Source organism: Ursus americanus, chromosome 17, assembly GCF_024610735.1.
Source record: "Ursus americanus isolate L20-20 chromosome 17, mUrsAme1.1.p, whole genome shotgun sequence".
NCBI classification, from domain to species: domain Eukaryota; kingdom Metazoa; phylum Chordata; class Mammalia; order Carnivora; family Ursidae; genus Ursus; species Ursus americanus.
The window spans coordinates 5,959,429-5,984,102 of NC_142143.1; the positions used below are offsets into that span (position 1 = coordinate 5,959,429).

Sequence of the window (24,674 nt, forward strand, 5' to 3'; positions counted from 1 at the left end):
GCCTATCAGAGAGGAAAGCCAATGCACAGAAGAGCTGAGCTGAGAGACAAGACAGGAAAACCAGATCCCCGTGATGCTTGTGTGCCCCTTGAGCAAGCCGGACCTAAAGCCCACATGAACGCCCATCTTATGTGTTATGTGGTAGTTCTGGCCGCCATAACAAAATGTCACAGACCACATGGCTTAAACTACAGAAAGTTATTTTCTAGAGGCTGGGAAGTCCAAGATCGAGGGGCCAACCCATTTGGTTCTTAGTGAGAGTTCTCTTCCTGGCTTCTCACTGTGTCCTCACTTGGCATGGACAGGGCTCTGATATCTACTCCTTTTCTTGTAAGGGCATCAGCCCTATCGGATTAGAACCCCACTTCTATGACCTCATTTAAGGTTTATCACCTCCTCACAGGCCCTTTCTCCAAATATGGTCACACTGGGGGTTAGGACTTCAACATATGAATTTGGGGAGATAAAAACATTCAGCCCATCACATGGTGTGAGCCAGTAAAGACCCTTTATCCTTAAGCCAGTCCCAGTTGGATTTACCGTCCCTTGGCGTAGATAAACTCCAGACTGATATAGAGGGGAGGAAGGGGGAGGTGTCAGAGAGGACAAGTAGGTTTTCATACGGTTACTCATCACTAAATAATTACGAGTATGGTCTATGCTATCTACATAGGCATAAGACTATAAGGCACGATAGATAATACCACATGGTTCTTCATGATGTCCAGGTCAGTGAAGCCAGTAATAATTCTTACCGAGTTACAATATAATAGCATCATGCACTGACTCTTCAGGGAGGTCCTGCCGCCCGTCTCCCCACCACCTGATCTGTGCGCTGTTCTGTAGCCTGCGTGGCATGAGGCCTCAGGGGAAATGACAGGGCAGGTATGCATGAGAGGTGTGTGGGAAGCAGAGGCTGAGGGGTCCTGCTCTGGGCTGTGCAGACAAGTCCGAACACTTTTGCTGCAGCAGACTGCCCATTATATGGCAGAAGTTCTTTATTTGTATTTTGTTCTTCTTGGGCAATACATCTTTTCCGGAGCAAGACACTTACAAAAACGGAGTTCACATTTTCTTTAAAAATTCAGTTCTAAACCTCCATTTCTCGAAGTCAATTAAGAAACTGAAGCTGCCACAAGGTATTTGTTGGCTTTTACCTTCCACCCTGGGGGCTGAAGAGATGTCACTAACCAGAAGCCAAAACAGACGACACAATGCTGACTCAGAAGCATCCCATCTATTTCAAAAGTTAGTAAGTCTTTTCAAAGACTGTGCCCAGAGGGGCACCTGGGTGGCGCAGTTGTTAAGTGCCTGCCTTCAGCTCAGGGCGTGATCCCGGTGTTCTGGGATCGAGCCCCACATCGAGCCCCACATCGGGCTCCTCCGCTGGGAGTCTGCTTCTTCCTCTCCCACTCCCCCTGCTTGTGTTCCCTCTCTCACTGGCTGTCTCTCTCTGTCAAATAAATAAATAAAATCTTAAAAAAAAAAAAAAAAAGACTGTGCCCGGAAATGGGTGAACACACGTGCAGCTGCAGAGGTGGGTTGACATGTTACTCCTTACGTCATGACTTCGTTTAGGTCAAATGACTTTTTCTACACTCATTTCACTCATTTTTCTAAAATTTTTTTAAAGATTTTACTTATCTGTTTGAGAGACAGAGAGCATGAGCAGGGGGAGGGGCAGGGGGAGAGGGAGAAGCAGGCTCCCCACCGAGCAGGAAACCAAAAGTGGGGCTCGATTCCAGGACCCCTTGACCATGACCTGAGCCAAAGGCAGATGCTTCACGGACTGAGCCACCCAGACGCCCCTGACTCATTCTTCTAATTCCAAGTTTTCCTGTCCTCCTTTGGAAAGCAAAGCCATCACCGAGGGGGTGTTGGCTCCACGGGCCGAGCAACTGTTCCACAGAGGATGCCAGCGTGTATCAAAGTCGTAAGCTGGGTTTTTTTCCATCCAATTAATGGAATCAATATTAAGCTTTCGGAAATTTATTCTATCCAAAGTGATGAGGAGAACAAGGGCAAAAGAAATGCAGGTAAAATTCAATTTCCTGTCAGCTTGCAGCCCACTGATAAATACCTGAGTCCGGCTGAGTGCGACATTCTCAAGAAACTCACAATTGTCTTAATGCTTTGCCAGAGGCAAAAAGCAACCTTAGCTTGACAAGAGCCAGATCTCCAGGATCCTATGTCTTCTTTAGAAACACATGAACATCCGTTTGGAAACTTCCTTTATCTCTAATCCCCTCCCAACTTAAAACTATTTAATCAATCACTCCTCATGACCCCAGCAGAGCTCCTTCCGCCCACGGATCCTGTCCCCCTGCTTTAATAAAAACACCTTTTTGCTCTGAAAACATCTCAAGAATTCTTTCTTGACCATTCACTCCTGGCTCACATCACAAAGTTAAAAACCAACCTTATTGTGAATGATAAGCGGCTAGGGGCGCCTGGGTGGCTCAGTTGGTTAAGTGTCTGCCTTTGGCTCAGGTCATGGTCAAGGGGTCCTGGAATCGAGCCCCAGTTTTAGCTTCCTGCTCGGTGGGGAGTCTGCTTCTCCCTCTCCCTCTGCCCCTCCACCTGCTTGTGCTCTGTCTCTCTCAAATAAATAAATAAAACCTTTAAAAAATGCTACTCAGCTAAATTCAGTTAAAAAGTTGAACACCAAAGGCATTTTTTTAAAAGATTTTATTTATTTGACAGAGACACAGATAGCCAGTGAGAGAGGGAACACAAGCAGGGAGAGTGGTGGAGGAAGAAGCAGGCTTCCAGCGGAGGAGCCTGTTGTGGGGCTCGATCCCATAACGCCGGGATCACGCCCTGAGCCGAAGGCAGAAGCTTAACGACTGAGCCACCCAGGCGCCCCTCCCCCGAAGGCATTTTTTTGCAAGGAGAATATTCACGTACAGTTCAACCGCACAACAAAAGGGACCAAGGTTCTTAGTAAATTAAGAACCCCATGGAGCAGAAATGTACTTGGAATTGGATGCGGTTAGTAATTTCATCCAAACAAGCTGTAAATTATATCAACTGAATTAGAAATCATACTTGTCAAAATTCACAAATATTTTTTTCACAATTAAGAGTAATGAACTACAAAATTTCCATGATAAAGCTGATGGTAGATACAAAAAAGTACTTGAGCATGGCAGGAACGTTTTTTTCCTGTGCCCCTCACCACCTGACTTTGAAGTGTGAACCTTTGCATACCAACGTTATGTGTCCCAGGGACACTGAACAAGTCCCTGGAACTGGCGCATTTTCTCCAAACACAATTTAGAACTCTTAATCTAAGTATTCAGTAACGGAAGCACCAAAAAAAGAAATTTTTTTTAAATTAAAAAAAAAATCAGCCTTCGCGCTTTTTAGCTAATTACAACAATTGCAAAGTTGTAAACACAACAATGAAACGCGGAAGACCTTGAAAAAATAGAACGTTCAAAGCAAGATTCTTGAAATTCTGCAAATCGCACTTAGAAATACCTTTGCAATACCGCCACTTATAAGAAACACCACCGGGCTTAACTGAATAAATTTACATATTGAATCCAAATGTACAGAAATTGGGAAGGGCCACTACTCTGCAGCACCTAAATTTGGTGACTCATTCAAAAGAATCGGAGATCCCCTCCCACCCCTGGGGTCTTCAAGGCGTCAAAGGTGAGTCGGCTACAACCCTGTCTCCAAGCCTCAGGTTCCTTTTCCGGACAGTGTGTGGAGTCTCTTCCGCTTCCGACCGCGTGGACGCTTCACAGCCTCACTCCCAGCATCCCCCGGAGCAGCCGCGGGGCGAGAGAGAAAACACCGCCCCCAGCCGGCGCGCGTGCGCACACGCCGGCAGCGCCAAGCCCCCAACGCGCCGCACGCCCGCGCACCCCCCGCGCAGGGCCGCGCGTTCACGCACTCGCGCACGCGCCCCTCGGCCGGCCGGGCCTCCGGGCTCCGGGTCCGGCTCCGGGAGCTTGGCCCCCGGCTGCCTGCGCTAGCCGGCGCCGGGCGGGCGGTGGGCGGGGACCGCGGCGACCTCGGGAGGAGGGCGGGGCGCCGGGCGGGCCAAGTCGGGAGGGCAGGGCCCGCGGGCTGCGGCGGAGTGGGGCTCGGCGCTGGCGCTGGTGTGGGCGACATGGACGCTGACGCGGGGTCGGAGAGCCCGCCTGCGGAGCGCGGCGACCCGGGCCTGACTCCGGAGGAGGACGCGCGGGCCCGGGCCGAGTTCGCGGCGCTGCACGGCCCGGCGCTGCGCGCGTCCGGGGTCCCCGAGCGGTACTGGGGTCGCCTCCTGCACAAGCTGGAGCACGAGGTGCGGGCTAGGGCGACGCGGGAGGGCGAGGCTCCGGCCGGCAGGACCGGGATGCGGGGCGGGGAAGCGGGGGCGCGGAGCGCGCTGGACCCTTCTACCGGGAAGGGTGTGGCTGCGGGCGGGCGCCGGGCCGAGAGCCGCTGGGTTGCGTCGCGGGGAGGCCGGGCCAGGTGCGCTGGCGGGGAGGCTGGCGGCCCCCTGGAGGACTCGTGCTTACGGGGTTGGTTGGGTGTCTGGGGGAGAAGTAGAGAAAGCGCGTTCCAGGGCTGGAGAAGCCTCTGCTGAAGTGGGCAGGCCTGGATGAGACGCGCTGGGGGTGTGTCCGTGTCCCGGCGCCACGGACAGAGGATTGCTGATGAAGAGCACGAATGCCGTGATGACCGACTGACTTACACGTCGCCTCCTTGGCGGTTTAGGAGCTTCTAGAGTTTGGGGCCTAAGAGTGGCAGCAGGAGCCCAGTACCTGTGGCCCCGATTCTGCCAGCGCCTGGGGCTGGTCCAGGGCTGTGTGTGCGCCTCCGTTGTGTGTCGGGACGTGTACTGAGTTCACACACCTGAGCTCCACGGATTTATCATCCCCATTATGCGGTTGGAAAAACTGAGTCACGGGAAGAGGAAGTGAGTCTCCCAAAGTCAGACTTGGGAAGCTGTATCTTGCTGTCAGCCACTGCCTCCTCCAGGGAGAGTAGATGTCCCCTGAGTTTGTGTGGCTTTAACAGTTCGGGCCATAGAATTCTTTCTTGTGTCATCATTTGATTTGAGCCCTGGTCACCCTCATTTTGCAGATGAAAGAAAACGGGTTGTGGGAGACAGAAATCTAAACAAAAGGGTTTATATGCTTCTAGGTCCTTTGCTCTTTTGTGAGGACGGCTCCCTTCTGCCCACGAGCCTTGTCTAGCCTGGGCCTCCACTGGGGCTCCCCACGGTGCTGGCTGATGAGTGGGCCCTGGTTTTGGAGCGTTTGCCCAGGTGCTGAAGCCAGAGCACATTCACCGACCAGTTGGGGGGGGGGGCTTTTTAGCTGGAACAAGGCTCTTCTTGGGTGGAGGGCTGCCCCCAGGGCCAAGACAGACTGGGGCAGGTGATGAAGTGGAGCCCCAGAGCCAGGAAGAGGTTGTCACCCAAGCCTAGCCGCTCAACAGACCCCCACCTTCTCAGCCAGGTTTTCTGTGTTAAATCAGAGTTTACCAGGTACTCTCCTGCTCCAAGCACATAGTTGTTACGAAAAAGACACACAGTCAGTAGCACTCAGTACATCCCTGCCTCTTGCGAATTTCCTTCTCCTCTATGACTTGTCCTCTGTTGCACCAGTTTCCTGAGCCCTTGGCTCTGGTCACAGGCATGTGCTGGGGATCCCCCCCCCCGGTTTGTTAGGATAAGAAGGCCCTCGTTCTGGGTGGAAGGTTCCGATGTGGGAATCCCCTGGCCCTAGCCCAGCCAGTCTCCGTGGGTAGTAAACCCTCATTTGGGCAACACTGCTCCGTCTGAGCTGGAGTCTCCATCTGGAAAGCCCGACGGTGGAACACAGCCCCGGCTCCCACAGTCTTAGTGGGGATTGGGTGGGGAGGCCTGAGATGGGCTTCAGCCGGTGCCAGCACGTGGTGGGCAATCACCAGAGTGTAGGGTCCCCTCTGCCTGGCTGGGAAGCTCTGCCAGGGGGCAGCCAGTGTTTTTCCATGACCCTCCCTTGCCGTTAGGGGTTATGGGCAGAGCTGTGAGTCATCACTTTACTAGACCCAAAACCTGCATCCATTGTTCCCAGTGAAACCTGCCACTGCTGCCCTGGGCACAAGTGTGGGGGAGGGGGCACCTGCCAACAGGGGGCTCCTCCAACTCCCCACAAGGCCCATAACCCTGGTGCCTTGCCTCAGATCAGTTTCATTGGAAAGGATGGGGGGCGTTTTAAAACAAATTCCAGCTCTTCCTGCCGGCAGGAACTTGCCAGCTGTAGAACCACTCCCCTTCGCTAACCTCCTTAGGGGCTTCTCCAGTCCCTCCATGCAGGGATTGTGGTCACCCTTACTTCACAGCTGGGAGGAAGGCAGGCCCTCTATCCCCAGGCCTTAGGCTACCCCACTGTGCCCCCTCCCTCCCATATGATTTGGGGATGAGGGTGGGGATTTGGGTTTTAGGTTGAAACCCAGAGTGTGAATTCCAGTCCTCTGAGCAGCTCTGTCCTGGAGGGGAGGCAGCACCCCAACCACGCCCCCCACCCCAGCTCTGACTGCTTAGGGAACCCGGCTTGAGGCAGCTTCCCTTGTCTTCCAAGGACCCTGGCTTGCTGTACCTGTTCCATGGCCTTCCCCACCCATAGCTTCTGGGCCCCTACTTGGGGTCCTTGCACCGCTGCCCCTGGCCACATGGTTCAGATCTTCCCTTGCTTTAATGCTCACCTCCTATCAGGCCCCAGCACCATTTACCTGGGCCTCCCACGTGGCCCAGCATTACCCCACTGTGCCACTCGGCTGCCTGCTGCCTAGGCAAGATCCCGAGTGGTTTGCCCTCACACCCCGGAGAGCCTGCCTAGCACAAAAAAGCTGCTTGTGCCTGAAGAGGGGGCCGGTTTGCATCTGCCGGGATGAAGCTTGCTTCTGTGAGGGTCATGAGAAGTGGGTTTTGGGAAACTGGCTTTTGTTGAGTCCCTGCTCGTGCCAGGGACTTTCTGTGCACTTTTTTATTGATTTAACACTGAGCTTTCCTGGGAGGTGGAGGATGCCTTCTTCCCTGGGGAGAGGCTGGTCTCGAAAGCGCGATGGTGGTGGCAGGTGCTTACACGGCATTTGCTGAGCTTAGGTTCTTCCAAGCTTTTGATGTCTGTTAATCATTTCATCTTTCCCACAACCCTCTGAGGTAGGCTCTGCTGTTCCCATTGTATGGATGGGGAAACTGAGGCACAGCGTGGTTCAGTGACTTGTTCGAGGCCCCACAGCCTGGCTCCAGCATCTGCCCTAAGGCCCCCTGCCAACTTTTGGCAGACACACGGTGTGTGACTGTGGCTGGAGGGGGCAGGCTGGCTCGTCTTCACTAGCTGCGTGTGTTTGGCAAGGAAACTTAAGGACCGAGGCCCTTATCTTTCTGACCCAGCACCTCAGGAGACCAGCCGCAGAGCACACGTTGTGCAGGCTGAACTGCTGCTTTTTTTACTTATTTGAGAGAAAGGGAACACAAGCAGGGGGAGTGGGAGAGGGAGATGCAGGCTTCCTGCGGAGCAGGGAGCCCGACTCGGGGCTCGGTCCCACGGCCCCAGGATCATGACCCGAGCCGAAGGCAGACACCTAACGACTGATCCCCCCAGGTGCCCCCCAGACCGTTTCTTGGCTTGGCAGGCGCGACAGCTGTGGGAAGCTCTGGGGCACCTCAGCCGCCCTGGCGTAGGATTGGCTGTTCTGGTGAAAGTGGACTGAGATCCCTGGTCCCACCAAGATCCCAACCCTTAGGTTCACCTCTGACCTGACCAGGGCCACCCGCTGCCTTTCAAGACACATTTCCCCGTGCAGCAGGGGCCAGGTTAATTCAGATCCCGCCGCACACCTGCAGCCCCGCTTCTAAGCACAGGCCCCTGGGCTGCGGGGCTCTGGACGGTAGCTGGTGACTGGTTACAGTCACAGTTCTGGCTGATCTCTAGGAGCCTCAGTTTCCCCACCGATGAGATGGGTAGTTGGGTAATAAATAGGTCCTGCCTCTCCCGAGGGGTTTCGTTGGTCCTTGAGGCCAGGGTGTGGCGCTCCGCGGGGCGGGAGTTTGGGCCCCGGGGAGCCTGCCAACACCCCTGCTGTGGCCCCAGGTTTTCGATGCCGGGGAGATGTTTGGGATAATGCAAGTGCAGGAAGTGGAAGAGGAGAGTGAGGGCGAGGAGGCCCGGGAAGCGCGGAAGAAGCAGCCCAACCCCGGCGGCGAGCTCTGCTACAAGGTCATCGTGACCAGCGAGAACGGGCTCCAGGCGGCCGACCCCAACAGGTAGGAGCTGCAGGCCCCACGCCCCTCAGCTGTGCAGGGCGAGCTCCCTGATAGATTTTGCCAGGGATGGCCCCTCCGGGGAGAAGAGCCGTGGCAGGCTCTGGTGTTTGCTGTGTGACGGGCGCTTGTGGCCACCCGAGGTTCCAGCTGGGCCCCACGGTCGGGTCGCCCCGACACTGATGACCTGACGCTCCCCTGTGAGTCATGTTTCAGGCAGACCTGAGAGCAGCCTCCCCACACCTCTCCCAGCCATCAGTAGGGTCCCACAGCAGAGGGGTGATGCATTCCGATTTTGCCAGTGAGATGTGGCAAGGACTTGGCCAAAGTCACACAGCTGGCTGAGAGGGTGGGCGCGGAACGCCAGGCAGCCTGACTTGTGAGCCCTGGCTTTTCTGAGGACCTAGCCCCAGTCCTGCTGAATCCCAGGCTCTGGGTGGAGCCCGGCAAACTGGTTCTCCCAGGACTTTATGCCCGGGCTGTGAGCAGTGTGGTCTGCTTGATTCCTCAGGGGGGGACACCAGGGCCCAGAGCAGGCTTGGGCCTGGGCCTGGCCCAGGGCCACAGGGTGGGCGGGGCCGAGCTAAGACTGAACCCTGGGATTCCTGCCTCCTAGGGCCCAAGAGTTGCTGTCTCCAGCCATGGCAGGCCCTCAGGCCCGTCTGCCAAACTTTGCTGGACCCTTGAGGGGGAAACTTGCCGGCCTATCCAGGGCCCTGTGTCCATAGCTCTTCAGGGAAGAGTCTGGCCGACCTCTTCTGCAGGGCAGCCTGCGAGGGGGCGGGAGTGGCCACACAGGTAATGACAGCAGCCAGCTGCCTGCACCCACGCGCTCTCTGACTCAGAAACTTGCAGACGCACCGTTCACGTGAAGCTCAGTGCACCTGCTCTGTTCCCACCTGTGCGGCCCTGGGCACAGCAGCCGCCTCAAGGAGCTCACTGCCCCTCTGCGCCCTCGGCACACGCACCTCTGCACCAGGCAGACACAGGCGGGGATGCAGGTGGATTCCTGCATTTGGAGCTCTGGGCATTTTCAGTTCCTCTGGCTCCACAGCCCTCCCTGCTCCTGGGCCTTTCTCCCTGTGAGCTTTGAGTCTCCCCTGATTGCCAGACCCCAACTTCATCCTCTCTCCACACCTGCTGTGTGCAGCATCCCTCGTGAGCATTTGCGCAGGGTCACTCCCAGGTGTCCCGCCTTGAAGCTCGGCTGTGTGCACGGCCTCCCCTGGTCATGACCTCTGAGCACGAGGGCGGGAACAAATCTGCATTTGACTATGCAAACATACAGTACTAGAAGCACAATGGAATAAATACTCATCTTGCCACCCAGCGCAAGAACTGGAGCATCTGCTGTCGCCCAGGGGAACGGAGGTGAGGGCCACTTTGCCCAGCAGACACACCCCTGGGTGTCAGAGCCTCCTGGTCCAGCAGGGCTCTGGGTGCTGTCCCAGCAGCCCTGCCCTGGGCGGGGCGGGGAGGCAGGTGTGGCCTCTGGGCCTGCAGTGGGAATGCCTGCCTGGTGCTCTGCGGTGGCCCCACTCCGGGCTCTTCCAGCGGGACTGGGCGCGTGGGCCGCAGGGGTCCAGGTGTGTGGGGACTTGCAGCCTCTCCCACAGAGAGGCCTTTCTGTGTCCCAGGAAGTGCCCTGAAGTCCCAGGCCTGCGGGAGTGAGCTCCAAGTGCCGGCTGCTTTGCAGGTCAACCTGGCTCCTGGCTTCCCGCTGTGCACAGCCTTTTTGCTGAGCCGCCCGCCAGAGCCAGGCCTGCAGGTAGCAAGGTGGGGAGCATGGGCCGGTCCAAATGCAGTTGGAGGCACTTACTGTGACAGTGATGGCTGGTCATTATCCGCAAGAACACAGGCACTTGGTGCACACTCAGCACGTTGTATGATTTGTCTCCTCTGATCTCGTGCCATCCCCCAGACAGGAGGTAGGGACCCTGATGGTTTTTGCAGAAATTGGAAGAGGAAGCTCCCCAGGCCACAGCTGCAGGCCTTCCCCCACCCTCCTGGGGCAGAGCCCCCTGCGGGCCCCTCCTTGCCGTGCCCGTGAGCAGCCTCACGCCCGCTCTCGGCCCGCAGCATCTTCCTCATCGACCACGCCTGGACGTGCCGCGTGGAGCGCGCGCGCCAGCAGCTGCAGCAAGTGCCCGGGCTGCTGCACCGCATGGCCAACCTGATGGGCATCGAGTTCCACGGCGAGCTGCCCAGCGCCGAGGCCGAGGACCTGGTGTTGGAGGAGATGTGGCGGTTCAACCAGACCTACCAGCTGGCCCATGGGGTGAGCAGGGGGAGCCCAGGGGAGGCAGGACCTAGCCCCAGGGGCCTTCACCCCAAAAATGAGCAGACGCCTCTCCCGGGGCCCCCTCATTCCCTGTGGCTCCGTTATGGGCCTGTTACTCTGCCTTGGGCCAGCTGGCGCCGGGGACCCGGGTGTCTGGGGGCCTTCGAGCTCACAGGACATGACCCTCTCTCAGACCCCTGGACATGGGCTGCCTGTTTCCCGGTGCCTTCGGGTTCTGTCATCCCTCAAAAGCCCTCAGTGTTTCCTTACTGGCATCCAAAGAGTTGTGTCCCTTTAGCACAAGTCCTCAGTGTCCATCGCCACCCCTCTTACCAGCCTCCCCAGACCCACCCTCATGCTTCAGCCCCTTACCACTCTTAGTGTGGGAGAAGACAAGTTATTTCTCATGGTCTCGGCTTAGATGTCACCTCCTCCAGGGAGCCCCCCTTGCCCTCTCCCTGCCAGACATATCCATGTAGCCGCCAGATTGAGTGCCTTAGTCCACGTACCTGTCCCATACAAGCAGTCACACTTTAGTCGGCCGGTCTGCCCAGGATGGTCCCACGGGCCCCTGGTTAAGGGTACCCGGGCGTGTGTGGTAGACGCTCTAGGCTCTGGGAGTTGGGTGTAGTCGGGTCATCGTCTGGGTGCATGGATGGGTCGGGGGGTGCACAACAGAAGGGGCAGACAGATGGACCAGTGGACACAGGTTGCTGTGTGTGCTCTGCCTCCAGACGGCCGAGGAGAAGGTGCCGGTATGGTACATCATGGACGAGTTCGGCTCGCGCATCCAGCACTCGGACACACCCAGTTTCGCCACGGCGCCCTTCTTCTACATGCCCCAGCAGGTGGCCTACACGCTGCTGTGGCCCCTGCGGGACCTGGACACGGGCGGTAAGTGCCACACCTGCCCACCCTGAAGGACGGGCCCAGGCCCTGCTTTCCTGCTGCCCCCTGATGGGCCACGTGTCTTGATGCAGAGGAGGTGACCCGGGACTTTGCCTACGGAGAGGCTGACCCGCTGATCCGGAAATGCATGCTGCTGCCCTGGGTCCCCGCCGACCTGCTGGACTTCAGCTCCTCCACGCCCGAGCCGCCCGATGAGCACTACCAGGTGTGACTGTCTGCCTCCGACCTCACGGCCTTTTGGCCTGGTGGCTTCTGGAACATTTCTTCAGTCACCAAATGTTACTGAACGCCAGCTGGCTACTGTGGGAGGGAGCGAAGAGTTGGGGAGCGTCTGAGAGACAAGGGGCTCAGAGCTCAGGTAGCGAACAAGAGCCGCCTTTGGCCACCCGGCTTGGCTGCCAGCACCGAGCCCAGACCCCAGGGCCTGAGGCCGGGAACCTCGCCGTCAGAGGGTCGGAGCTGGGGGCGCTGGTGGTCAGTGCTGCTCTTCCTCGTTTTGGGGGACTCCTTGCCAGGACTGGGGGGCACATGTGGGCCATGAGGCTTGGTTATGAGCCCTGACTCCGTACTGTTTCCTCCTCCCCGGGGGTGTGAGGACGCTGTTCGAGCATCGCACGGTGCATTCTCCGGCACACAGTAGGCCCTCAGCCAGTCGTGTCGTCATTACTGTTGCTGTTACGGGCAGCAAAGGCGCTTGCTTCTCTGGCATCCTCTTGGGCAAATCAGAGAGCCAGGGTTTGGGAGGCTGCGGGCTGGAGAGGAGGCGGAGCCTCTAGGAACATAGCCACTAGCAGACCAGGCAGGGCTGGGCAGGGAACACCCCCGGGCCCCCCTCACCTTCCTCCCCCACCCTCTGATCACCTGCCACCGCTTCCCATTGGCTGGTCCTGGTTTGGAACGAGGCCATGAGCCAGCCTGTGGTTGGCACTTCCAGGCACGCTTGACTAGTCCTTACAGCATAAGGACTTGAGGTTCTATTTCTGTCTTCATTTTGCTGAGGATGAAGAAACAGGCATAGAGAGTTTTAGTAACTTGCCAAAGGTCACACAGCTGGTGGGAGAGCTGGGGTGCAACACCAGGGGCCCTGACAGCCTGTGGGCGGAGGCTGCAAGCCTTGCCCCACTGTGTTGAAATGTTCCTGCCCACACGGGCACATCACTCATTCACTGAGTGCCTCCGAGGGTTGGAGAAAGGCCTGGACAAGTTCGCCCGAGTGAGAATGGGAAGCGCCGTGGGGTGCTAGCTGTTCTGTGAGTGCCATGGTTTGGGAGAGGTTGGGCGTAGTGGTGGGACCTCCTGGCACCTTCCCATGAATTCTATCTACGCCCGTGGTTGCTGATCTGTCCGTGCAGGGAACTGTGTGAACACTCGTCTTGAGTCCGGGGTAATTACATCTAGAAGGTGCTTAGTAAATGGGTGAATGCAAAGGTTTAAGAATGGCGTGGGGACAAAGGCTTCCTGATCTTGAGGTGGGTCCAGCAGACGGGGTGGGGCCAACCCTGGCTGGCCGACCTCAGGGCCTGAGCTGGGACTGCCCAGCTGAATTTACCCAGAAATTCAAGTTAGTAGTTGTTTTTTCCTTGGGGCACCCTGTGCTGTCCAGAAAGAGGAGATGAGGCCAAACTCGAGTTGTCTGGTTGCTTTTCCCCATCTGACCCATCCAGCTTGGGCCTGTGCGCTGGGCCCGGGGCCGCTGGTATGAGTTCACTATCACGGGGTGGGAAATTACTCCAGAGCGGCCTAACGCAGCAGACATTTGTCATCTCAGCCACTTTCGGTGGGACAGGAGATGGGGGTGCTTCGTACTCGGAGCCCCTCTCGAAGTGGAGTCCGGCTGTCGGCCGGACCACGTCCTCTGAGCCTTGCTGGGGCTGAGGACGCACTTCCGCGGGGCCCGCTCGCACGCCTGCCTCTGCCTTTCGAAGGGAGTGTCGCGGAGCTTGTGGGTGTGTTTTGAACCACCACACGGCTTACGCTTGGAACAGCACTTCGGGGCGCCACGAGGACCAGGCAGCCCCCCGCCAGGACGGGCTTGACGCCCTCTCAGCTGCTACGATCTGGCAGGGGCGTTGAGGGTTAGAGCAGTGCTTACATTCTTCTTTGGACACAAATGGGTTGTTCAGCCCCCGAGGGGCCTTGAGCCCCAGAATCCAGGGCCGGGGTGGTTCAAGGGCTCTGGCCGCTGCTGTGCCTGTTGGACGGCTGTGCCTGGGGTCCGGGGGTGCCCCCTCATGCGCCAGGATGGCGTGTGTGCCCTCTCCCTATCTTGAAGGTCTGTTTCTACCCTCAGTGCTTTCCTTCTAGGCCATCTTGGAGGAAAACAAGGAGAAGCTGCCACTTGCCATCAGTCCAGTGGCGTATCCCTGCAACCACGTCTTCAAGTACGTAGCCCCCTTCTTAGCTCATGATGACCCTCCTTGCTCCCCCCCGAGTTCCCACGGCTCCGAGAACAGCGCCAGGCACGGGGAGGCGCTCAGCACGCCTGCCGTCTCCCGGTGGCACGGTGGTGACGGAAGCCAGGGGCAGAGTAGTAGGATCACAAAGAGAGTGCTGTGAAGGTGGGGGGGGGGGGTTGTTCCTCGGGTCCTGGGGTGAAAACACAGCCAGGCCTGCTCCTGAGGTCAGGGAATGTGTGGGGCGCCTGGCAGAGGCGGCTGGCTGCCAGGAGGGACTGTTCCCAGGTACCTGCAGGTGGGGACTGGTGGGAAGGTAAGGCCAGGTGGGCTGGACGCCAGGTGCAAGCAGACGGCCCGCTGTACAGGCGAGGAGGTGGGCACGCAGTGCTGCGCCCCCTGGATGTGGACCAGGCTCACAGGCGGGTCCCTGACTGGCTTCTGCCTACCCAAGCCTGGTCCAGCCAGGCAGCCCAGGGGCCCTTCCTGGTGCCCAGGCCCACTGCCCAGTGTCCGTCCTTCCTCAGGGTCAGAGGCCCCACCGCGGCCTCCTGCTTAGTCCTGCCCCAGGCTCCAGCCACAGGCCAGACGCTTCATGCTGGCCCGGCCCCAGCAGTCCACTTCATCTCCTCCCCTGGACCGCTGTCCTGGGCCGGGCCACCCTCCCGCCTTCTTGTCTCTGCCACCCCCAGCAGATGGGCTCCGGGCTCTGTCCTCCCCTCTGCCCGGGGCCAGCGAGGGCCGGGCAGGCGGCAGTGAGCACTCTGTGGAAGGGGCCCTGTCCAGGGCCGTCTTGGCCGCACACTCCCCTGCAGGCACCCGGCCGCCAGCTGCCTTCTCTGAGCGCAGGGCTCTTAGCGTGTCCAGGGAGGTTGGTTGGGTCAGTCCTTCCTGTTTCCATGTGGGAGGCAAGTCTGCATCTGTTAGACACTCAGGTTATCCCGTGTCACCCCAGTGACAAGTATGTGTTGGGCTGTGATCCCATCTTAGAGGTGGGGACCCTGGGGTCAGGAGAGTCCTAGCCGCCCCACCCTCGGCCGGCAAGCAGGGGGCGTGGGGTGGAACCCTGCCTGTCTGACCTCAGGGCCTGAGCTAGGACTGCAGAGTGGAATATATACCCGGCCTCATCCTCCTCCACATCAGCCCAGGGTGGGGAGCCCCCGAGTCCCAGGAGTGTGGCGAGCACGATGGGCGCCCGGCTCAGCCCGACTCCCCCCGTAGGGTTTACACGGACATTCAGCAGGTGCTCAGCCACCTCACGCACCCACGCTTCACCTTTACCCAGAGCGAGGCGGACGCAGACATTCTCTACAACTTCTCCCACTTCAAGGACTACAGGTGAGCACCCCCCTACCGGGCCGGGGGTCCAGGGACCGACTCCAGAGCCCCTCACCGCCCCTGAGCCGCGTGCACTTGCCTCGGCCCTGCAGGAAGCTCAGCCAGGAGCGGCCCAGCGTGCTGCTGAACCAGTTCCCCTGCGAGAACCTGCTGACGGTGAAGGACTGCCTGGCCTCTGTCGCGCGCCGGGCCGGGGGCCCCGAGGGCCCAGCCTGGCTGCCCCGCACCTTTAACCTGCGCACCGAGCTACCCCAGTTCGTCAGCTACTTCCAGCAGCGGGAGCGGCGGTAAGGGCCGCCCTCCACGGAGCACCTGTCACACTCCTACAGCCGCCTCCCCTCCCCCGTACCCATCCCCACCCCACCCGGCCTGCTCCTTGGCTTTGCACCACCTGTGTGCCGGCCGCAGCGCTAGGAGCCGTGGGCCCAGGGCCCTGCCGCCAGCTGGGACCACCACGGACCTCTCCGTGTCTTGGCTCAAGCAAGCCCGTCCTTGCTCCCCAAGGACCTGCCCCTCACATCCCCTCTGAGACACCTCCTGCTACTCCCTGGGAGAGCTTGGGTGCCCCTCTTCTAAGGCTGCCGTGGTCCTGGGAAGGTGAGCGCGGGGCACAGCTTAGCCGACCCCGTGTGCTCTCAGGGGCCAGGACAACCACTGGATCTGCAAGCCCTGGAACCTGGCCCGCAGCCTGGACACCCACATCACCAGGAGCCTCCACAGCATCATCCGGCACCGCGAGAGCACCCCCAAGGTGGGCCTCGTGACGCTGGGCGCACAGGCTGGCTGCCGAGACCATGGGTCAACGGGGACTCGGGTGTCGGGACCCGTGGGGGTGGGTCCTGGTACCTCTGAAGCCCCGACCCCACTCCTTCCAGTGTCCTGGCCAGTAGGAGGGCGCTGTGTGACTGTCCTTGTGAGGGGGGAGCCCTTGTCCAGAGCTGTCCCCGGTGTGTCTGACCTCAGAGTCCCCACTTGCTGCACCACGTGTGACCGCCCGGCAGGAGGGAGGCGGCCAGGCCCGGGAGCCCCTAGGCGAGGGTGCTGTAGTGACAGGGCACGTCGAGCGGTGTCGGGGGAAGGGGGTTACTGGTCAAGGAGCGCGTGCCAGTGGGATTGCGGAGCGGAGTGCAGGCAGCAGAGGAGGGGTCGGGATTACGGAGCACCGTATGCAGTATTCAAAACCGAAAAACTGGTGGGATCTTTCCCTTGAGCTGAAGTGAAGGTGGAGTTACAGAACTTGCCACAGCCCAGACAGGGTTTGAAAAGACCGAGGAAGGAGCCAGGCGCAGGACTCCCGGGGCCGGGGCAGGAGCGTGCCTGTTTCTCCAGGGTGTGGTGACAGTGTTTGGATGTCCCACGGGCGTGGGGACAGATGCTGGTGAGGAGAGTTTGGGTTGCCTCCGGGCCCAGGCGAGGGGAGAGCTGCCTGCAGCCCTGTGTCCGTGTCCTCCAGGTCGTGTCCAAATACATTGAAAGTCCTGTCTTGTTCCTTCGAGAAGACGTGGGGCCGGTCAAGTTCGATGTCCGCTATGTTGTGCTTCTGCGGTCGGTGAAGCCCCTGAGGCTGTTTGTATATGACGTGTTCTGGCTGCGCTTCTCCAACCGGTAACTGGGAGGCTGGCTGGGGTGGGCGACGGGGCCCCTCTTTATCTCGGGGTCAGAAAGTCTGTCCCCACCACACACCCAGCAGGTGGCCCCGCTTAGTCCGGGCCTGTTCCCTGGAGGGGATTCTCGCCCTGCCTGCATCGACCATGGGTGGGGAGGTGAGCGGGCTTGTCACTGTCAAACAGGCACCAGCAGCTGCGGATCCCGGTGACATTGAGGGGCCGTGGGGCCGCCCCCTCGCTCCGATGGGGGACTGGCGTCTGGCGGGTCTCGGAGCACCGTCCCTGCTGGGACGCAGCCTTACTCAGGATCCTCCCGTGTCTGTGCGCTCCTCCTGCAGGCCCTTCGCACTTGATGACCTGGACGACTATGAGAAACATTTCACCGTCATGAACTATGACCCGGAAGTGGTGCTGAAGCAGGTATGTTCACTTGGAGGCAGGTACAGACCCAGACCCACACCCATCGGCTTCTCTTCTGGGCAGGCTCGTAGACCGTGAGAGGAGCTGCCTTCCGGTACGTGTGTTAATCTCAGAACAGCAGCCCCGCAGCTCTGAGAGGCACACGCTCTGTCTGAGGTGCCCGAGGCCCCCCAGGTCCTGCGGCAAGTCAGCCAGGCAGGTCTCAGCTGGAGGCACAGACTCCCTTCCATTCAGCACCCCCTCCCAGCACAAGGACAGGTGGGGTGGGGAGGCACGGAGTGCATGTCACACGGCCCCCCGGGGCAGGCTGCCGCTGCTGGCCCATGACCCTGCCTGGATCCTGGATCCATGCCCCCCCCCCCATGCTGTCCGGGCACCTTGAGCAAAGGGACATCAGGGCAAAGCTCCTTCCGAGGTGAGGGCCTCAAACCCCAGCTGGCCAGCAGTGCACCTGGGACAGGTACCGTGCACCGGGGACGGGTAGGCTTAGCCCAGGCAGAGGCCGAGGCCAGCTCTGGGTGGAGGAAGGAGGCAAGGAAAAAGAGGCTGCCTCACGCATCATCCTGAAAGTCCTCCCTGACCTGCTGGCTGGTCCGTGGGTGTTTCAGGCCAACGGGAGGTAGGATACACCCAGTCACCCCCTCACCCACCCAGCTCACCCCAAGGCCTGCAGGTGGCCTCTCCTCTGCCTCCCACAAGGTGGGCCGTGCTTCTGAATGTGATAATTATCCTTTCCAGGCATGTTTTGATTTTTTTCAGCATAAGTATATCCCGAAACTATTCAGATGTTGGTTTTGCGTATGTATCTATAGCTGTAGATACGTATGTGCAAGTTTTTGTGTAAATGTCATCCTACCGAGCAAATCCTTCCTTGGCTTTCTTTTCTTGCTGAGCACCACGTGTGTAGATTTGTCATTATTGCTAAATGTGGCTGGGGCGTCCTTGTCTGGGATGTTCTTGTCATTGACCTGTTAGTAGACGTTTAGGTCACTTCTGGTTTCCGTGATCAGTAAACAGTAAGCGTGCTGCACTGAACACTCCCGGGGACACCCCGCTGTGCCCGTGACTCAGCAGTCCTCGAGGGCGGACCGCGGCAGCAGGGTGGCCGTGCCCACACGCACGCCCAGCCCCGCTGCTGCTGCTTGTGCTGGGCTGCGTCAGAGGCCGGTCCCTAGGACCCTGAGTCGTCAGGGGGGCCCTGGGACATGGTTGGAAGTTGGCTCGGAGAGAACTGAGTGCCTTCTCTCTATTGTGAGTGTGGCACCCCAAGGGTCACATTTCCCCGGAAGCTTCCGTGTGTGGGGGCACATCGCCAGCAGGATGTGAGCACTGGGCTTCCGTAGGGAGCCCATCCTGGCTTGTCCCTTCAGGAAGAAACCCGAGCTCCCTGCCGGCTTGCACACGCGTGTTTCGGGTGAGGTCTTGGCCTGGGAGATCTTGCCGTCCTCAGGCATTCGGAGCTGGAGCTGAGCGGTGAGCTCAGGCCTGGGTCCATGCTCTGCCTCCAGCATACTCTCCTGAGACCGGCGTGGTGCTATGTCCACCCAGCAAATAAGTCCCGGACAGGGAGCACTGTCCCATTTCACAGATGATGACAGTGAGGCTGGCAAGTAAATCCGCTTGTCCTGACTCACAGAGTAAGACCCAGAGCTCAGACTCCGTCTCCTGCCTCCCATTTGTGCCCAGCGGTGGGAAGTGCTGGATGGGCTGCGGGCGCTGACACGGGGCCCCCGCGAGTGCCAGAGGCTCCACGCTAACATGGGCGGGCCTCCCCGCTCCCTGGCCGGAGGCAGCCCCGGGCAGAGCGTGACGGGCATGTGTCCGCAGGTGCACTATGATGAGTTCATCCCTGAGTTTGAGAAGCAGTACCCGGAATTTCCCTGGAGGAGTGTCCAGGTGAGTCCTGGGCAAAGCTGCGGAGGCCGGGGCTTCCCTCGTGGGCTGGTGGCGTCGGGCCGGTGGGGGTCCTGCGTCTTCGGGGTGGTCCTGCCCCTCCCACTGAGGCTGGTGAAGGAGACTGCGTGTGCTGCAGCCCTCCTCCAGCTCGGCCTCGCGGGCTGTCCTGGAGGGGATGGGGAGCACTGTCGGGACACCCAGATGGCAGTAGGCTCTACCTGTCCCAGAAGTTGCAGACCTGAGGGGACAGCAGGGACACAGCTGGAGACCCAGGCTGGCCCCCACATCCTGGAGTGAGTGCTGCTCTGTGCGCCTTGGTGCGGAGGGGAGCTGGGGGCTCCGAGGCAGGAGCCAGGCAGCCTAGCAGTGTTCAGATGCCCGGAGTGAGAGGGGCAGGTGTCGGAGGAGGCGACGACAGCCAGGGGTCGACACAAAGGCTGCAGGAGGAGGGATCGTGAGCCATCTGGGGCCCCGCTCAGATAGAGGCAGACGCAGTGAGGCCATGTAAGGAGCTGCTCTGGGGGCTGGTCCCAGCCTCAGAGCCGTGCAGCCCCCAACCCTGCCTCCGCCTTCCCCAGGCTGAGATCTTCCAGGCCTTCACGGAGCTGTTCCAAGTGGCATGTGCCAAGCCACCGCCTCTGGGCCTCTGCGACTATCCCTCATCCCGGGCTGTGTATGCCATCGACCTCATGCTCAAGTGGGACAACCGTCCAGATGGTGAGGGGGCTCCCTCGCCCCATAATCCAAACCACGCCCCCCTCCACTTACCCAAAGCTGATTATCCAGCCTTCCCCCACCCGCCCCGGGGACAGAGAGGGCATTTCCGCTTCCTCGCCCTGCTCAGTGCTGCTTAGATGGTCCTTTGCCTCAGATTCGCCGGGAGATCTGGTGTGGGAGGCACACCGTTGAGGGCCAGCGGGCTGCGGCGGTGTCAGGAGGGAGCTCGGAAGGGAAGGGACCAGGGACCTCGTGCCCTGGCCAGCCACCCAGGAGTGAGATGCCCCGTGCTCTCGTGCCATCAGGGAAGCGAATGATGCAGCCACAGATCCTAGAGGTGAACTTCAACCCGGACTGTGAGCGAGCCTGCAGGTACCACCCGAGCTTCTTCAATGACGTCTTCAGCACCCTGTACCTGGACGAGCCCAGCCACTGCCATGTCACCCGCCTGGTCTAGGCGCTTGCAGCTCCGCGGCGCGTGCCGGCCCGTTCCAGCCTCAGCTCGCGGAGCTACTTCTGCAGAGCCCCCTCCCTTCCTCCCTCGGGCACAGCCTCACCTTCGAGCTGTTGTCCCCACACCACCTCTGGGGGCTCAGGGTCCTCCTCCCTCCGAGGTCAGGAGCAGGGCCAGTCACACAGTCCCAGGGCTGAGTGCCAGGCCCCCGTCCGCACTCCCCTCGCCACCATCCATGCTCAGCCGAGGGCTTTCGCAGAGTCTGGTTCCCGGGCTGCTGTGTTTCCCAGGATGTTAGCAGATGCGGGTTCTGGGGAGCACGACGAGGTATCCCCACAAACAGGTTTCCCCGGCAGCCCATGTGGAGCCCGCACATGAACAGGGTCCAGGCGGGCTGCTTCTCCAGAGTGTCTGCTCGTGCATCGCGACTCCCCCGGGGCAGGGTGTCCGGTCAGGGTCCCACCCTGCACCCCTGCACTCCCAGAATACCTGGGAACCTGCTTCCCAGACCCAGCCTTCTTGTTTCCCAATCTCGACCAAACTTTACCAGCAAGCTTCCTGTGAAGTTCCTGGTCAGGAAGGCCACAGCCTTTGGCTGCTGTAGCCCGTCCGTTGGCAAAAGCAGGCCATCCTCCTGTCTGTGGCCCCGGCAGACCCGGCTGCCCACCGGGCACAGCATGCTTTCCCCCTTGTCTGCCGTCGGCTGGGGCCTCGGGGACAAGTGTGGGTGGCGGAGCGGCAGGCAGTGGACAGCTGAGGAAGACGAGTCCAGGGAGAACTTGACGTTACCGTCAGATGCCATCTTCCACCAGAGTCTAGAGTCAACATGTTGGATTTTTGTTTTTCATTTATGGGAGGAAAATATAAAAATTCTTATTATTTCTGTAACTTTGTTTCTGCGATTTGGAGTCAGATGCTGGTGTGTTTGGCGTAGCCGTGGTGGCCCCAGCCCGGCTGACAGGCTGGTGGGCGAGTTTGCCTCCCGGCTGGGGAGGGGGAACTGGGGGACAGGGAGCTTGATTCATTTTGAAGCCAAGAAGCAAAACGGGACTTGGCTGTGCCTCCCGTCCGTGTGTCTGTCCATCATCTCTGTCACCCAGAACCTCAGCCTGTCGCCTGGGGAGACGGCCCTGCCCTCCGGCCAGGCCGAGGTGTAGAGAGCAGGACGCCTTGTCTCTGGATTTCTCCCCGGAGAGCTCGACACGATCTGTAGCGCAAGGACGTAGCCTTCCTGACTTCGGCCTCCCTGTGTGTGTGGAGGCCCGGGAACCACAGGCCTGGCGCCGTGTGTCAGCTGCCTTCCTGTTCAGTCGTCGAAAAAACCCGAAATATCAGGATGTCCACTTGGAGAAGCGAGAGCAAGAAGATGCTGTTTCAGCTGCCAGGTGCCCATCTGGGTCCGTTAGGGCCGCGGTAACGGAATACCACAACCGGGGGCTTCCACGACAGGTGTTCCTTCCTCACGGTTCTGGAGGCGGGGGCGTCCGTAAGGGCCTTCTTCCTGACTCACAGATGGCAGATGTCCATTCTCTCCCTGTGCCCTCATGTGTGGGAAGGGGTAAGGGAGCTTTGTGGGGTCTCTTACAAGGACACTGACCCCATTCATGAGGGCGCCACCCTCGTGACCTGATCACCTCCCACGACCATCACATTGCGGGGTAGGATTCAACCTAGGGATTTGGGGGAACACTCAGACCGCAGCAGATTCCGCACCCAAAGCTGGATTCCCAGCACTGGTTCCATTTCAGAGCGGAACGCAGTGGGGACAACTGAGCTGAGACCCGCCTCGGCATCAGGGGCAATGCCCGGGAGCCCCGTCCTCATGCCAGCCCTGAATCCTGGCTCGGCACACGCTGCTGGGGCCTCGGAATGGGAATCTCTTTGTTCCTCTTTCCTTACCCTGAGAATGGGGTTGATGGGAGACCCTAACTGCTCTTAGGGCAGCCAGAGGGTCCAGGAAGCTGATGCAGGAGGGCCATGAGCTCTGTCGGCCAGCACCGTGACGCCCCCTGGTGTTGGGCAGAGGCCCCGCAACATGCTGTGGGGCATGCCCTGCAAGGGACCTCCTGTGCCACTCTGGACAGGCACTCACACCAGGGTAGTCTTCCAGACACCTAACAGGGATAGTGGGCCTGCTCATTCCCAGTTCACCTGAAACCCGATTACCCAGGATACTCAGCAGGCATGGCTGCGATCAGAGGACCACATGATCCAGGCTCTCCTTAATTATAAACGGGCTTTTCCCCAACTCTAGATGTCCTTGCATCTCTGATTAGTGGAAATCAGACAACCCCCAAGGAAGGGCATCAGGCAGAGCCCCCACCATCCTTGAAGACCAGACCACTTGCAGTGGAGACGGTTCTTATCCCTGAAACAACTACTTTCTGGTACTATCTTCACTGGAGTCACTTTGTGTTGAGAATTTTTTTTTAAAGACTATCTGAGAGAGTGCGTGAGCGTGGGGAGGAAGGACAGAGGGAGAGGGAGAAGCAGACTCCCTGCTGAGCAGGTAGCCCCATGCGGGGCTCGATCCCAGGACCCCGAGATCATGCCCTGAGCCGAAGGCAGACGCCCAACAGACCAAGCCACCCAGGTGCCCCTGTGTTGAGAATTCCTCAAAGTGCAGAATTTGTAGGAGTTGGACGTCTGGAGTCACAGCCACAGTATTAATTGTACCGAAGTTCTACAGAACCACACAAAAGAAATCCAAAAGGTAAAGCTTGAGATGCCGATGGTAAAATCTAGAAGGATCCTCGGTGATGAACCGTGGCCACATAGACACCACCAGACGTGGCTGCTCTTCCCGGAGAGGCACCAGAGACCCGCAGCGGCCGATGACAACATCAAGTGCTTGGCACACGCCTCCCTGCCGACGGCTGGCCGGCCGAGCCCCCTGGGCTGTGTGAGCGACCTTGTCTTGCATCCTTCGTGGCCAGTGAGCTACGGAGGGGAGCAAACGCCCAGATTTAAGATTTCAACAGCACGAAGCAGCTCCGGGAAGGAGCACAGACCAGAAGGACCGGGCATCGTGAGGCGTGGATTTTCCTTTTAAACCAACGTGGACGTTGTCAGAAGCCTGACGTTCCTAGTGGATGTCAAAGCTGAGAAAAGGGGAGAACGCAGTCTACTCAGGAAGAACGGGGGTGAGCGGGAGCATCGCCAGAAAGCCAGCAAACACAGCGGCAAAGTACATCTGTGTCTCCGTTTTTCTGGCCATGTTTGTGGCCGTGCGTGTCGTGTGGCTGGGAGGATGTGGGCTATTGCTAGAGATGAACAAATTCACGAGCGAATGGAACAAAAAAATAGCCTGCGTGAGCATCACTGAAAGGATTCCAGAAATCTCAGGCACACTTAAGTGCCAAGTAGAGCACATCTGGGAGGCCCATGGGGCCCTGTGATGACACTTCAGCCCCCCCCCCCCCCGCCGGACCATCTTGGAGAACTTCAGAAATAATTAAAAGGATGCTCAAAGAGTCCCCCACCTGAGCCCTCTGCCCTGGTGAGATCAGGGAACGGCACGAGGAGCTGGCCGGGTGCTCACGGCTTCCCGCAGAGCGGAATCTGCCGGGTGTCCAGCAGAGGTGAGGGCCCCTGGGAGAGAGCCGCCCCCTCTCTGGGCCGAACGCAGTCAGCTGCCTCTCCCCGAGCTTTCCTAGCCTTGTAACTGGGTCCTGCAGAACACCCCCCTGCCCAAACGACAGCGAAACACAACACTTGCCCCAAAACAAAACAAGCCGCAAAGGCCCGCAGGTCCCAGGCGCTCAGGGGCGCAGCGATGCACAGAGGGCACAGCTCTGAGCTGGAGCAGAGGTGTCATCCCAGCGGGACCCTGCCTGTAGGAGAGGCCTCTGCCAGCTTCCCCTCTGCCGCTGCCGGCAGAGGACCTGGAGAACCCAGTTCGAAGCTGGGGGTGACTCCTAACCTTGGCAGGCCGGGCCAGCGAGGGACTGTGGTCTCCGGGACTGGGACACGGGCCTTACTGCCGATGTGGGGGTTATGGGGCTGCCCCCGGTGGAGTGAGGCTGGCATGAGTCCCAGCCCCCAAGGGGCAGGTCGGGCAGTGTCCCCAGCTCTGGGCCCAGCCCCATCCTGGCTGAGGCCAGCTGAGGGCCCACACCCCGCGCTTAGCTTCCTGGAGGCTGAGAGAGTGGACAGGACCGAGGCCCGGGCCTGCTGCGTGCCAGTCTAAGCGCAGCATAGCCAGGGTGGGGGCTCCGGGCCAAACCAGCCCAGGGAAGGCCGCCTCCTCTTAGAGGGTCTTGGAAGGGACCCGAGAAGTCCAGGTAAGCGCTGACCTGGTCCAGCCTCATCCGGAGGGTTCAGGCCGGTCAGATTCCAGCAGTAGGATGAGCTCCCCTCCCTCCCCACAGCCAGGGGTCCCCCCCAAGTAAAAAGGCCACTGCCA

General features: G+C 59.5%; 1 protein-coding gene across 1 annotated transcript; it reads left to right on the forward strand.

Moving 5' to 3' along the window:
• Positions 1-3,930: 3,930 nt before the first annotated feature.
• TTLL12 (tubulin tyrosine ligase like 12) lies at positions 3,931-21,157 on the forward strand. The gene is made up of 14 exons (XM_045779779.2): positions 3,931-4,300; positions 8,085-8,257; positions 10,334-10,532; positions 11,270-11,429; positions 11,516-11,649; positions 13,749-13,825; positions 15,059-15,175; positions 15,268-15,462; positions 15,815-15,926; positions 16,629-16,780; positions 17,121-17,202; positions 19,030-19,098; positions 19,677-19,815; positions 20,121-21,157. The coding sequence occupies exons 1-14, from the start codon at positions 4,124-4,126 to the stop codon at positions 20,270-20,272; spliced, it is 1,938 nt and encodes a 645-aa protein (XP_045635735.2). The 5' UTR covers positions 3,931-4,123; the 3' UTR covers positions 20,273-21,157.
• The last annotated feature ends 3,517 nt before the right edge of the window (positions 21,158-24,674 follow it).